This window comes from Molothrus ater, chromosome 10 (assembly GCF_012460135.2).
Source record: "Molothrus ater isolate BHLD 08-10-18 breed brown headed cowbird chromosome 10, BPBGC_Mater_1.1, whole genome shotgun sequence".
Lineage (NCBI taxonomy): Eukaryota > Metazoa > Chordata > Aves > Passeriformes > Icteridae > Molothrus > Molothrus ater.
This window is the reverse complement of record NC_050487.2, coordinates 18,750,671-18,764,789: the sequence shown is the minus strand read 5'-3', so window position 1 is coordinate 18,764,789 and position 14,119 is coordinate 18,750,671. Positions and strand designations below refer to the sequence as shown.

At 40.5% G+C, this 14,119-nt stretch overlaps 1 protein-coding gene across 2 annotated transcripts in view; it reads right to left on the bottom strand.

The window, feature by feature from the left end:
- Positions 1-8,856, bottom strand: part of PEX5L (peroxisomal biogenesis factor 5 like) — a 102,462-nt gene extending 93,606 nt beyond the window's left edge. The window contains exon 1 of one of the 2 annotated variants that reach the window (XM_036388727.2): positions 8,746-8,856. In XM_036388727.2, coding sequence (XP_036244620.1) covers positions 8,746-8,766 — 21 coding nt within the window. In that variant the 5' untranslated portion in view covers positions 8,767-8,856. The remainder of the gene's footprint in view (positions 1-8,745) is intronic. The other variant, XM_036388730.2, reaches the window with a different exon arrangement.
- Positions 8,857-14,119: the final 5,263 nt, after the last annotated feature.

Below are 14,119 nucleotides of genomic sequence, written 5' to 3'. Positions count from 1 at the left end.
CTTCTAATAATTACAATTTTTTTGTTTGCACAGGTTCAGGCAATCCTATGCATCTCTTCTAGCTGTATATAACTTGTCATGTTGAGTACATTACCTGGATTGGGTAGAGTGGTAATATCAACTGTTCAGAACAAAACCACCAATCACTTATTTCCTAGTTTCCATACTTTTGCATTGTTTTCTCTGTTATACATAATAATTTCCCCCCCACTTTTATTATACATTCTTTCTTGTGTTCCTTTTTCAAAGCCTTCTAAAATTGTCCTGGTTCTTAAAAGGAGTGTTAGACAACAAATAGCAAAAGATGAAAGATGTCATCTGCATCTCAAGCCTGCAACTGGAAAATTACATTCCTTGTTAAACTTCATGAATGACAGCAGAAATAACCTGTCACTTTGATGAGACACATGTCAAGCTGTGTTTTTTATTTTATTAATCATTTCTGTCACATTTCTGTCATTACTCCTGTAACAATGGTGTCCAAGGCCATATTGAGGACTAAGGCCACCTCCTACCTAGCATAAATAATATGAATCTGTACTTTTGTTTAAAATATTATTTTTTTCAGTTTTAAGAGTTTCTGACAGATTATTAACCTATCAAAATGTGATGTTTACTCTCAGTTTTACATAATACTCAGAAATACTCAAAAAGCTTCTATTTATGATTATAGTCTTTGTTTATTCCTACATTAATATTAGCAAAATTGACCACAGGAAATTCTGTGAAGTTAAACTCTAATATTCAGCATTACTTATTGAGAATCATATTTCTGTATTTCAGGCTAAGCTTAAATGGGCAAGTATTTCCCCTCAACTGATTTTTAATTAACAGTGAATAAGAGTTCCTGGACCTTTTATTGATACACCGACTAGTCAGAAAATGCAGAATTTGAAAAGGCATTTTGTGTCAGCTTCCCTACCCCTATCCAGGAAATGCTTTATTCACTACTTGACACTGTAGCTTTGGAACCCGACTGGTGACATTGGGAAGACAGAAATTAACATGAAAAAGACATGGAAGCAAATGACTGCATTTTTTACAACAGTGTAATTTCAAAGTAGATACACTGATATAAAGGTTAAGATACTGCTGGCTCTAACGTTGGAGAGGCAAATTTCAAAGTTTGTTTCCTCAGCTTTTGAAAACTATTAAAGTCTATAAAGCCAAATGATTGATAGTAAATGCATGTCAAAATAATTCTGAAGCTCTCATTTTTAAATGTCAGTGGACAAGAGCATCTGAATTTATGTATCTCATAACAGCAAAGTCCTAATGTAATCAAGGAAGGTAATTTGTCTAAATTAATTGCACTGCACTTTCCTTATCACATATGCTTCTGTTGTTGTTCTAAATGCATAGATGTTATTCTGTTCTAAATGCATATTTTATTAAAAAATGCTGTCCAAAAGTGTTGGTAACTTGTATTCCCCATATTGGGGTAAGAGGTGTAAAAAGGAAATGATACCAGATGAACATGAACACAAATGAACCAGAAGACAGCAGGCTGCTCTAAGACAAGTGAACATGAAGCAGGAGAGTGCTCCACGTTTCACAGGGAAACTCACAAACACTTTATTTAGTGTGGCTCTTTTCCCCTAGGGATTGCCAAAATAGAGAAGCATGTGAGAAGACTGAGTTTATGTGTACAGGTCTATCCTGCAAACATTGTAGATAAAATTCAGGTGTTTTTTTTTTTTTAAACTGGCTACTTCCCTTCTATTGGGAGTCCCCTATTGCTTCCTAATCCTCACCCAGCTCGTGAAGAGGGAGCTCTGCTGGTAAGAAATCTTCCCCCACCAGTTCACCTCCCTCTAATGATGTGAGTGAACCACTGCTCAGGGAGCAGAACCTGGCTGTGGAAGGAACACTTTTGTTTTGTGCCCAAGGGGTGCTGAGGGGGGACTCAGCCCCTGCTGCAGGCAGCAGCCATGGGTGGGTGATCTGGCTGCCCTGCCCTGAGCAGCAGGAGGGAAAACACCACAAACGTGGCAGGAGACAAAACATCTCATGAAAGCCTTCAAACTCCAGCAAGGAGGAGAAAATCAGCAAACAGGACAGTGAGAGGAGCAGCGGCGGCAAATCAAAGTGTCGTGGTAGGCAATGGAGAAGTAGAGGAAGAAAACTTAATACTTACATCTGCTATGCCAACCTGCAGAAGTTTGGCACAAAATCTTTATTTGAGAGGAGCTGCAGCAATGCTGATACATGATTAATTGTGCAAAATTTGGGAAAATCCATTCAGGGGCTAACATGAAACTTTGGGTTGTGATTTGTATTTTTGGGCATGGGTAAACTGATGAGACATGGATTTTTTTTTCCATTGCGTATAATGAGTTTCACTTACTTGATATTTTAGAATTTACTTTATTTATATGCAAATAAACCACTGGAAGTAAAACTAATGTACCAATGACTCAGAACTTCAAAAGCCTGAGAGCAGAGCAATGAAATGTTAGACTGTTTATAATAATTCTAACCTGGCAGAAAAATTTGCTGAATTTGGTCTTTATGATCCTTAGGCATTTTATTAGAAATATTACTGGACAATGATGAAAATCCATAGCTACAGTAAGTCACCTTCTAGTTTACATGCCATTACTCTAATTTGGTAGACAAGTGTTTCTCTCAGTTTTGCATCACCTATTTCTGAAACAGACTGTGCAAAATTAGATTCTGTGATACAAACAACTAATACATACTTTGTGTGCTGGGTAGATTAATTCTAAGTACTATTTCAGTGCTTTTACCTTTTTCATTTTCAACATTTGCAAAAAGAGTAGCAAATTGAGCTAGATAGAGGCTTTTAAATGGACCTGGTTTGTACATCAACACTCCTTTTTTTAAAGCTTGCTTAGAAACAAGATTATTTTAAATTACAAAATAATCTAAAGCCAAGTTATGAGACTGCATTTTCTAAAGTCTAAATTTCTGCATGAATTATTTTTTCCATCATTTCATGCCTGTTGTTCTGTTAGCATTCAGAAACACATAATCACATAAGTGATTATATGCAGGTGCTTTTATTAAGAGCTCTGGGTGTCAGGAGTATCCAACTCAAATCTGACTCCGGCCACACATTCGAGATGATCGTGTTTTTATATTCTATCGTTATAGGACTTTCATGTTAATTATTAAACTCATATTGTTCTATTGTATACATAGATTTCAGTCAAGCATGGCTTCTCATGGTTCCCCCTTCAATTTCTAACATAGTTTCTCATGATTCTTCTTATGATTATACAATAATTATATTTAGTTACTAAACAATCATCACATCTAACAATTATATCATTCCTCATACTGCTTACGCAGGTGCAGTGATCTGAGAAAACACAAAGCCTAACATTTTCAAAGTCTATCTTTAACATTTTCCAGGGCTCCATTATCAGTTCTATTTGAACAATTCATCCTGATACAGCTGGTGGACTTGTATCCCAACTTTTTATCCTCCTCCTTTGCATAGTAAATTGTGAAAATAATGGTAGATTAAAAAAATAAAGTACAGCATGGTTCTTGAGTAAACAGTGCCTCTTTGGTGAAAGTTATACACTGGGTTTAGACTAACATTTATATTAATATATGACAGGGACTACACTAGGGGCTGTTGTTTTTCTATTTTTTGAATGAATTTAATTCCAGAATAGAGGGGTGGATCCTTAGTTAGTTAGTAAAAGTTCTTCCTAATTTACATCCAGTAAAAATACAGCATGAGCCAAGAATTTCTGAGCCTTTGCAAGATTTTCTACCAGGCTCTTATAAAACTGCTCAACAGCTTCAAGCAACGCTTCCTCTACCGGCATTGCAAATGCTCACAATTTTTACAGTTTCAGTCTGTGCCTTTGCCAAATGCAATTCATCATCTACTTTCTCTGAATTAACTTCATTCTATGAAAGTGAACTCATTAGTTTTACCTTTTTTCAATTTACAAGCAGTTCATAATCTGCTGTTCAAAACTTGGTAGGGCTGCTACTGAAATACTGGAAAATATCAAGGCAAATTGGAACACCTACCACCATAAAGACTACCCTAGTGTTGTGAGTACTTTTTTAGAAAAGAGTTGTAATAATAAAATATTATCAGCTTATCACAACGTAATTTTATATAGGATAGGAGTTATGATTCATAGACACCACTAGAGATCAGTTAGGATTCCAGCCATGTGCCCAGATTTTTAAAATTTTGTAGCTTAAAGTTATTAAGTTTATGCTGGTATTAACAGCTGAGCAGAGATTCAACTTAGTATTGAATGGAATTTTACATTGTGCATATTCTTTGTGGGCTGTTTTATTAATGTAAAAATGCACATTACTTATTTTTTTTTATTCATAACTTTTTAATAGCTAGGGGTTTATTCACTTTAGGTAGCAGTGTCACCAACACTGTTGCAATATTTTTAATAGGTTTCCAAGTAAACCAAAATGGGCTCTGCATCTGCAGCTCATATTGAGACTGTTCTGCTTCCCTTTCCTCAGTGAGTTAGCTGTGTCTTAAATGTTGACTAATCAGTGCAAAAATGCCTTTTATAAAATATTTAGCAATACTTTTCATGCCCACTAAAAGATGTGAAGCCCTTGAGGTTCCAACTTGCAAGAATTTTCATGTACACATACTTATTTTTTGTAGACCCTCTACGAGCATATAGGTGTGTGTTTGACAAACTGAAATGAAACAGGAATGATTAATATGGATCATTTCATGTAAATAGGAAATGCCAATGGCACAATGTTAAATATCACAACACAAGAATTAAGGGCATGAAGCTGATTGCCTATGCAATTAAAAGTTTAGGAGACAACTATCTGATCTGGAACTTGGCCAAGGCATCTTGACTAATAAGGCTGCTCCTGCAAAAAAGTGCCAGAGGAATTCTGGTACCCCTGTGTGGTCAAGATTTCTGCTTTGTCTAAATTAAGCCATCTCAAAACATAACACTGCCATATATAAAATCCCATGCCAACATTTGGCAAAGCACTTCTTCTGTTCAAGCATTTGTGCTGGGGAAGGCTGACTAAATACAGCATCAGGGCAAACAGTTTTGAAAGCATTTATTTTGAATTTCATAGGAAGCCAAATGCTGTGCAAATCTCATTCTGTGACTGAAATTTGCCCCCTGCTCATTTATAGTACTTTCATAGAAGTCAACAGGAGGACTGGTATCAGGTCTATAATATACTGTAAAAACTTTAAAACATTTTATAATTGGTTGTTAAAATGACAGCAATTTGAGAGTAGTGATTGGGGGTTGAACTCAGCTTATGTTCTGCTTCCATCTGGTCGGCTACTGTTCTGTTGAAGATGGAAAACCACACACACAGGATTGCACACATTATCCTAGGAGACAAACACTCTCTTTCACCTGTACAGTTCAGCATTTAGACTTGGCTCTTCTGCCTTATCTGTGAATCCCAGGGTGTGCTCCTGTATCCATCAGGCTCCACCCTGTCAGAGCCTACATCTACTGAATTAAACAGGACTTCTTACATAACTGAGGTTGTACATTTGTGGACAAACAACCCGTGCATCTCATCTGAAGTTCTCTCTCTCGTGCAGAAGCCTCACCCCCGTGGCTCAGGAGGGGCAGCTGCTGCCTCAGGACTCAGGGCAATCCCTGTGGTCACTGTGCAAACCCAACCAGCAAACATGGAGAAATCAAAGGTTTAATCTCATGAGGATGGTGAGACAGCTTTGAAAGAGCTCCTGTGGCACTGCACTTCTCTGCATCCTCGTGCTGCTCGTGGTGCTGGCTCTGTGGAAGGGCACTTCACCTCTCTCCTGGTGTTTCACCTGAAAGCATGTGCTGCACAAGTGATGGCAAAAGCAAATCCTACAGAAAGGCACCTGGAAATGTGAAGGCAGGACATACCTTCCTGTTAGATGTTTTAAGCTGACTTTGAAATTTTAGCTTAGGACCTCTTCAGTATTTCTGTGTTGTGAGGCTTCACTTAGAAACCAGTAAGGAGAAAATCTAAACCTAGGTCTTTGGAATAAACAAAGTGATTTTCTGGTTTTGGGGAAAAAAAAAAAAAACAAAACCAACAAACCTAATCTGTACTATAAACAAAAAATTAAGAAGAGATACACACATTATGGCCTGATGTAGTGAAGTATTTTCGGTGGTGGACTTCAGCAGAGCTTAAATACAAAGTATATTTCATCTACACTTGCACAATTTACTGAGCTTAGTCAGAAATTCCCCACTGAAGCTGATAATGATTGATGCCTCTCAAGATAGGTAAAACCCCAATCTCTGTAATTATGCTTATTACCTTGTCACGGTTGTTAAGGTTCTCCCCTTTTAGAAGTATTCCAAGAATTAGCTGAGTTACAGCAGGTTATTAGTGAAACAGGGCTCTGCAAGCATCTTTCAAAATAAGGGGACTATGGAATTAATTCTGCAGATTTTACTTTTATATCTGAGAACAGAACACTAGGAAAAAAGGAAATGATTACTGGAATTCTAAATCAGATCCTACATTTGACCCCGGTAAGTTCAGAAGAGCGATTGCTCTAAGGCGCGCAGGATCAGGTGTTAGATATTGACCCATCATTTTGCATTTGGATGTACCCAGTGCAGTTTACCCAGCTAAACACCACCTTCTCTTCAAGAAGTGTAAGTTCTATTAAGGGCTCAGTGCTTTAAAAATCAGATCATTTTTGCTTAGGAGTCCAGGGTGCTGACCTATGTGTCTGACTTGATCCACCCAAACTGGGATGGGTTTATGGTTCACCTTATTTTAGGTAATAGCAAATAGCTCTTCCTAAATTAGTAAAAGTCTCAGAAGTAGTCTTGGATAGCAAGAAAGAACCTATAATGCTTAAAATGTGCTGACATTTTTTCTTTTTTTTTCTTTTTTTTTTTTCATGTATTTGTATGGTAACTTGGCCTATGTCCCAACATGGTTTAATCAACATTACAGTAGATCATCTCATTGCAAAGAAATTAGCTTTTTATTGTCTTTGCCTGACTCACTTAAAGGATCTAATTAAGGATATACTAAACATGAAAATCTCTCCTAAGGCTTTAAGCTTTGTAGATGTTATCTGAAGCTCATTAATGCTTCCTGTTAGGACAAAAATGTATTCAAAAGTTTGGATGATGAACTGAGGTGGGCTTTTGTATTTAAAAATTATAAGTGTACTCAACAGGAATAGTATTTTTACCTCAGCATGCCTTTTAAGATAATTTAGTTATAATTTATTTATATTTGAGCTGGAAAAATAGAAGTATTTTGAAAGAAAAAATTAAAGAAGTACACCAGTCACTACATATTTGCATGTTTTGACCTTATTTCCTATTGCAAGTTTGACTTCAATCTTTGAATGACTCAGAAAATTTACAGTGCTGTGAGACACCTCAAGATTCCATTAGATTCCCTTTTATAAAGTGCTGTATGTCTGTTGAAATCTTGCAAGATGTCACTCACAGCAAAGAACCTCTGCTTTCTTAAGGATGTAAATACCTATTTGGCAACCTCCCATTCAGCCGCATTATTTATAGGATTGGTTTTGTGTTTTAACCTTATTATCAGAAATAAAGGGTAACATGCATACTCTCTCCATTGATTTCATCTCATGTTAAAACCTGTTTGCTCTTCTGTTACAAGCAGTGCTATGTCACATTATTTATCACTGCTGCTACCAGATAACACAAACATGAAAGAGTAACCGGTGTCATTCAGCTCTGGAAGGCAGTGCTGGATCAGAGTCCTGCCTTAACTCATCTTCTGACACTCCTGCTGTCCCCATGAGCACCCAGCCGGGGTTTGAATGCTGTGCAAACCAATCACAAGTGGTCAGCTCGCACCTCCCGAGGCTGCAGTTCCCCTCTGAACAGCCTCGGTGCTAACACCACACACAAGGCTGGTGCCTGATAAAAGCATTTGATTGTTCCTGGCGGTGAACACCAAGCCAGATTGTTGGGTCAAAGCAAAGGAATGAATCTGGGAGATCAATGAAAACCTTTACTCCACTTTGATACTCCCTCCTTCAAAACAGACTTGGCTTTCCAAGGAAGAGCCATGTGAAGGAGAGCGGGAGTCAAGGTTAAAGCCATCAGGTCCAAGGCAGTGGAATGTTTTTATCAGGGAGGGCTGTATTCTGCCAAGGCAACAGATCAGTAGGATCATCAGACAAGATTTCTGCCTAAAATGTTGAAGTCTCTTTGCCAGGTGTTTGAATTCATTCTACAAAGTCATTCCGTGGCTTAGCAAAATTAATCCTCATCCCGTGTGGGGAGGGAGGAATAGAAATCCATCCCCTTTAAACACAACACACTGAGCAAATCGACAGTTTGAGTGTGTTGTGAAACCTTTGCAGATTTTGCAAAGCAAGTGCTCTGTCTTTTCCCTTATTGTTTGCCCTTCACTTGACATACAGGAAGAGATGCATCAAGAGGATGGCAGGAGACATGTGTCACTTAAAGCATGCCATAACAATGTTTGCCCTGGAATACTCCCTTGAATCTGTTTGAACAAGCAGGCATCGCACACGGAAAAATACACAGAGAACTTCACCTAGTTACAAAGTTGACAGAACCCCTCTGCCATCCTCCCCCGCCGAGCAGCGCCAGCCCCGGGCACGCCGCTCCCTTCGGCCCCGAGCCGGAGCGCCACGGTCACACCGCACCAGGTCACTTGTTGCACAGTGCCAGGGTGGCATCTCCCCTCCGCTCAGCCCACCGAAACTTCCCGGAGCCGCGTTTCCCGGAGCCCGCCCGGAGCTGCCCGAGCGCGGCTGCTTACCTGCATGTGTCCCTGGTACATCCTGCCCGGCCGCCCGGCTGCCCTCAGGCCGGCGCTGCGCGGGGGGCACTGCTCCGGCCGCTCCACTACAAGAAAGGAAAAAAAAAAAAAGGGAAAAAAAAAAAAAAAAGGCAAAAAGGACAAAAAAAAAAAAAAGCCTAACCCTGAACGAGCTATTTTTGGCTAAATAGCAAAATTTGTCCTGGCAGCTCCTGTACTGGTTTCAGTAAGCCAGAGCTGTTCGGCGCCCTCCTCTCGCCTCGCTGCCTGCGCTTCCCCCCGTGAGGCGGTGCCGGCGCTGCCCAGGGCAGTGCTCGGGGGCGCTGGGCAGGCGGGCGGACCCGGGCAGGGCTGCGGGCGGCCGGGCGGGGAGAGCCGCGGGGCGGAGCGGGGCCGCCGCTGCTGCCGGGCCTCGCCCGCCCGCCCGCGCCGCGCCTCGTCCCGCTGCAGCCGCCCCGGCCTGGCGGCCCCGGCCCCGGCCGCCCTCCCCCGCCTCCCGCCGGCAGCCCCGGCCTCCTTCCCGCCCCCCTTCCCTCCTCCTGCTTCCTTCTCTCCTCCCTTCTTCCCTCCCTCTCTCCCTCCGCAGGGGGAGCGCGCAGCATCCAGGGAACGCGCGGAGCCCCGCGGCCACCGGGCGGGTCCCGCTGCAGCCGCGCTGCCCCGGCCCCACCACCCCGCCAGGGCTGGCGGCTCCCGCTGCAGTCATTAAAAGAAAAAAAAAATACAAAACAACGCGAAAAAAAAGACCCACAAAAAACCTGCTAAGCATAACAGCAAAAATCGGAGCGTCCCGGAGGCAGGACCCGGCAAAACCTGGATGTGGTCGCGACTTTCGCTCCCCGTGTGGAAGCGGAGGGGGCGCGCAGGGAGCGGCTCCGGCGCGGGCGCATCCCGGGAGCGGTCGCTGCCCGCGGAGCGGGAGCGGCAGCGCCGCGCTCCCGGCCGCAATTAACCGGGTTTCAGCAAAAGGACCGGGCCCTACCTTGTGCTCTGCGTATGAAGAGCGAACGTGATCTCTTGTGATTCCCAGAAAATGTCAGGAAACTCCTGTTCTGGCGTGGTAGTAGCGCTTAGTAGCGTTTTTCAACGCTTGCCAAAGACGCTTGTTATATAGGCAAAAATCTGGCACCGGCCCGTACGTGCAAAATTCTGACCTTGTAAACTGGCACAACAGGCCTGGCTAAATCCTGATGGAGACACCTGCATCATCTTGGATCCAGCTTTTTTCTCTACTTCGCCACCTCAAACCTGAAACTCCCCATCTGCTAAAAGGAGCAGCTGCTTCAATTTCATCGTAAATTTCTGTCCTACCCAGTGTGTCTATATTCAGTAGCACAGAAAACCTCCAGCGCCTGGAATTTGCTAGATTGTGTAATTTCTTGGCTCTGAGCTCTCAAGTTTCACTATTAAACTACACAAAACTTTATGATGCTTTTGATAGACCAGAGCAATCCAGCATTAAATGTGCTCCTGTACTAGAGCAATGCAAAATAGATTTCTTATTCCTGAAAGCAGCACATTTGTATCATCACAGCTCTCATTTCAGCTGACTAAAAAAGCCTTTTTGAAGTGTTCCCATTCAGCTAAAAAAATGGGGTTTTGCAGAACATGAGTTCATAAAGTCTTCAGTGATGGCATAAGCAAAATCTATCCAATTATTTTTTTCACTTAGGCTTAAGAGTTTTATCTTTTAGATAAATAGCAAAAGTGACAGTTCTCTTACATCCAGTGAATATGTACCCAGCTCACTGAGATTTTCAGAGCAGCCGAAGAGTTTAGCCATGTATTGGTGACAAAAGGAAAGAAGAAATGAATTTTTTTTTTTTGTCTAAATCCCTTAAGCTGCTTTGAAAACCTCAATTAGGAGCTGATGAGCTTAAAATACATCTTTGGGATTGTCTATACGTGTTAGACATATATTATTGTAAAATTTCACAAAGGGTGACTGCACTTAGGTGAAAATATCAGACTTGAATTAGCATGGTTTCATTTAAAATACATGATATGGAGAACAGATTTTCCAGATGTAAATATTTGGCTCCTTTTGTGCTCAATTTATAAGTTCAGATCCAGATGAAAACAACCAAGTCCTATTTAAACTTGGAGCCCTGATGTCTTTGCTGTTTGTTGAGATTTATTAGACTCTTAAGCTTTTAGTAATCTCAAAGGTGCAATTTTTCACTCTGACTGCAGTAGATCCAGAGTGTCCATTCCTGTGTCAGTGTGCAGGTTTTCTAGAGTAGCTGAATGTTTCTAAGGCACTTGAAAATACCTTTTCCTTGCTGTTTTTTTTATTGTTATTGTTGCTTTAAGTCTGAGGCTCCTGTGTTTTTCTCAGGGGTAAAACTGCGGGAAATTTGTCAATGCCAGTGTGTAGCAATATCTCCTTTCTCTAAATCTAAGTATTTGCATTGTAACTTAAATTTTTTCTACAGGGTATGAAAATCACACTTATAGTAGAAGAGTTGTTAATTTAGCAATGGTTATTCATGCTGTGTTATTTGTGAGTGCAGGACAAACATTGGTAGAATTTGTCAAGATCCAAATGCTAGAGATGAACAGTGTAATGTGTTACAGGCATTTTTCCTAATGCATCTGAAGCACAATTTGTTGCACAATTTGTTGATGCAATGGCATGTTGATGTCACATTTTGGCAGGATTTGAGCGATCCAGTAAAGCCAGATAGATCCAGCTTTTGCCTTTTTCCTTAGCAGGGCTAAATCTCTTGGCAGTGGTCAGGGAGGAAGCTGGCAGGGCAGCAGTCGGTGCAGAGCAGAGATGGAGGGAGAGCTGTGCAGGGACAGAGGGGCTGCCAGGGGCTCCTCTGCTTCAGGAACTGCTCCTCAAATGTGGTTCAGCCCAGGGCACGCTCACGAGTGCTCTGCTTCCACAGGTGTAAACTCTGCCTCTGCTCTTGCTCTTCACAAGAAGAAGCTTCAGTGAGGTTGTTTCTCTCTCCATCTAGTCCTAACCTGCAATCAATGTATGATCCTTATAGCTCAGTTATCCTGCAACTTAAAAAAGGCAGTGCTGGGTTGCACAGAAAGCATTAATGTGTAATTCTGTACCATGCATATAAAGGCAAGTTCTTTACAGCTTAGAAACAGGTGAGTGCCAGGATCCACAATCTTCTCTCACTCTGCTCTGTTTATGAGTGTGAAAATCTGTTTTGTTGCAGGGCATAGATAATCGCACAAGGTTCACTTGCTTTAAATGCTTTGAAAACATTTTTCTTTTGTGTTCCCTTTTGGTCTGTCTCTGTGGCTGCATTAATATTTGAACCAATGATGTCTGTGTGCTATGATCTCTCTAAGCTTTGTTGTTTGTTATGGCAAAAATGGAAAAAATCACGGTAGAGAATATGAAAGTCATAATGTTTGTTAAGAAAAAGAAAAGTCACCATATGGCTCAACAGATTTTAATTAATATTAAATTTCCAGGGGAAATTTTGAGAGAAGTCAAATAAAAATCCTTTATTTTACAAATAAATGCTCAGATTTTGTTTTTGAATACATTGCTGGGGCAATTGGAACTATTGTGAAGCCTAAAGACAGTAATAGGAGGGCATTCTCAGAAATACAAAGTGCATAAGGTGATTTTGGAGAAGCTGGCAGCTACCTAGCTACTGTCAAAATCCTGACACTTAACTACCCTGGGAGGTGATAGAGATTTCATTCCTTTAGACCTTACTGATATTTCTGTCATCCTGTAAACTTAAAATACTCTTAAATCACTGACTGTGAAAATGCACACAACCATTTCTATAGATTCCAAGTTCAGAACACTTATTCTAACATTCTTCATTAACACAGTGATGGGAATGGCAGGGTCTGGGATTTCCACTCCAAGAAACCACATGGCAAGGGTAATGAACAATTTTTATTAGGAAAATCTTAAACATGAACAGATAAACAGGCCTGCACACTTCATGTAGAAAAGTGAAAATATCCTCAATGTGTTGTGTGCAAAGAAGTGTTCAATGGAAGAATTTGAAATGCAATTTGAGGAGGATGAGTTGTAGCACTGGAGATTTGGAGGGGCCACTTTGGGGAATTTGTGCCTCTGGATGCCCAGCAGGTGCTGCACCCATCACTCCAGGGTGCTTCTCAGATGCCTCTGAATCTCTGGTGTTTCTCAGCTGTGACAACAGGCTGTGCTGCCAGCATCCAACAATAGCACATGTTTGGTCATAAAGACACATATTTACTGCTTTTTTCAATAATAAATTAATGTTCTGGTGCATATACGTTGTATGAAACATCAGTCTATTAGCTCATGTAACCATGGAGATAAGTAATTTGCATACATGGAAACTCTTTAGGTTAATTTATGCCTAGTGCCTATATTTTGTTAAGAAATAGATCTTTACAAACATTATTATTAATAAATATTTTCGTTAATGCTGTTTTCTGCTAACTGAGAATAATTGGCCTAATTGGTGAAAACATGGAGCTGATTAAAAATTAACTACTGAAAATAACCTAGCTTATTCTTAGACTCAAGTGAAGTTGCAAAAAACTGTCAAAATTAATATATTAATATGTTTATAGTGTTAAACTTTATCAATAACATACAATTAGGATTTGTAATATTGTTAGTTCTGACAGATTCTAATTACACTTTATACTCTGTTTTCTAGTGGCAGTTATAAGGTATGAAAGGTACAACCACACATTAGTGAAAGTGCTAATTATATTATGTGTATTTACACATTCCTTTCCTATGCTAATGTGTTTATATATGTTTAGGGAATACATATAAAGAAAGTTTTTGAGATCCTTTATGTGCTTTAATGAATAATAAATGTGAGCAAGATGCAATCCAAAATTAATTTTAAAATTCTGAAAGTTTTGCTAATGATGCATATACAATGTTTAATTAAAAAGACTCAGTGTAGAAACCACCAGCCACAGTAACAAATGGCAATTAGGTTATAGATAGTGTGAGTAGAATACTAACAGTGTAAGTCTTCATTATGTTGGATCCACACCACTTTTATTCACCTGCAGCTCTGTATCTGTTAGTAAATACACCACTTTTATTCACCTGCAGCTCTGTTAGTAAATACACCAGTTTTGTTCACCTGCAGCTCTGTATCTGTTAGTAAATACACCACTTTTATTCACCTGCAGCTCTGTTAGTAAATACACCACTTTTATCCACGTGCAGCCCTGTATCTGTGATGGAATCTGTGAGCAGCCGCTGAGAGAGGATACAAGCCATGGGCAGGGAGTAACACATCATCCCCATCAAATCATCAACCAGGAGAGCAGGAAATTGCCTCCCAGTGGGTCTGTCCTGCCTTTACCCTGCATGGTTGTGTTTCTTAGCACCAGAGTTTCTGTTTGTGCAGCCACACAGCTCCCAGCACAG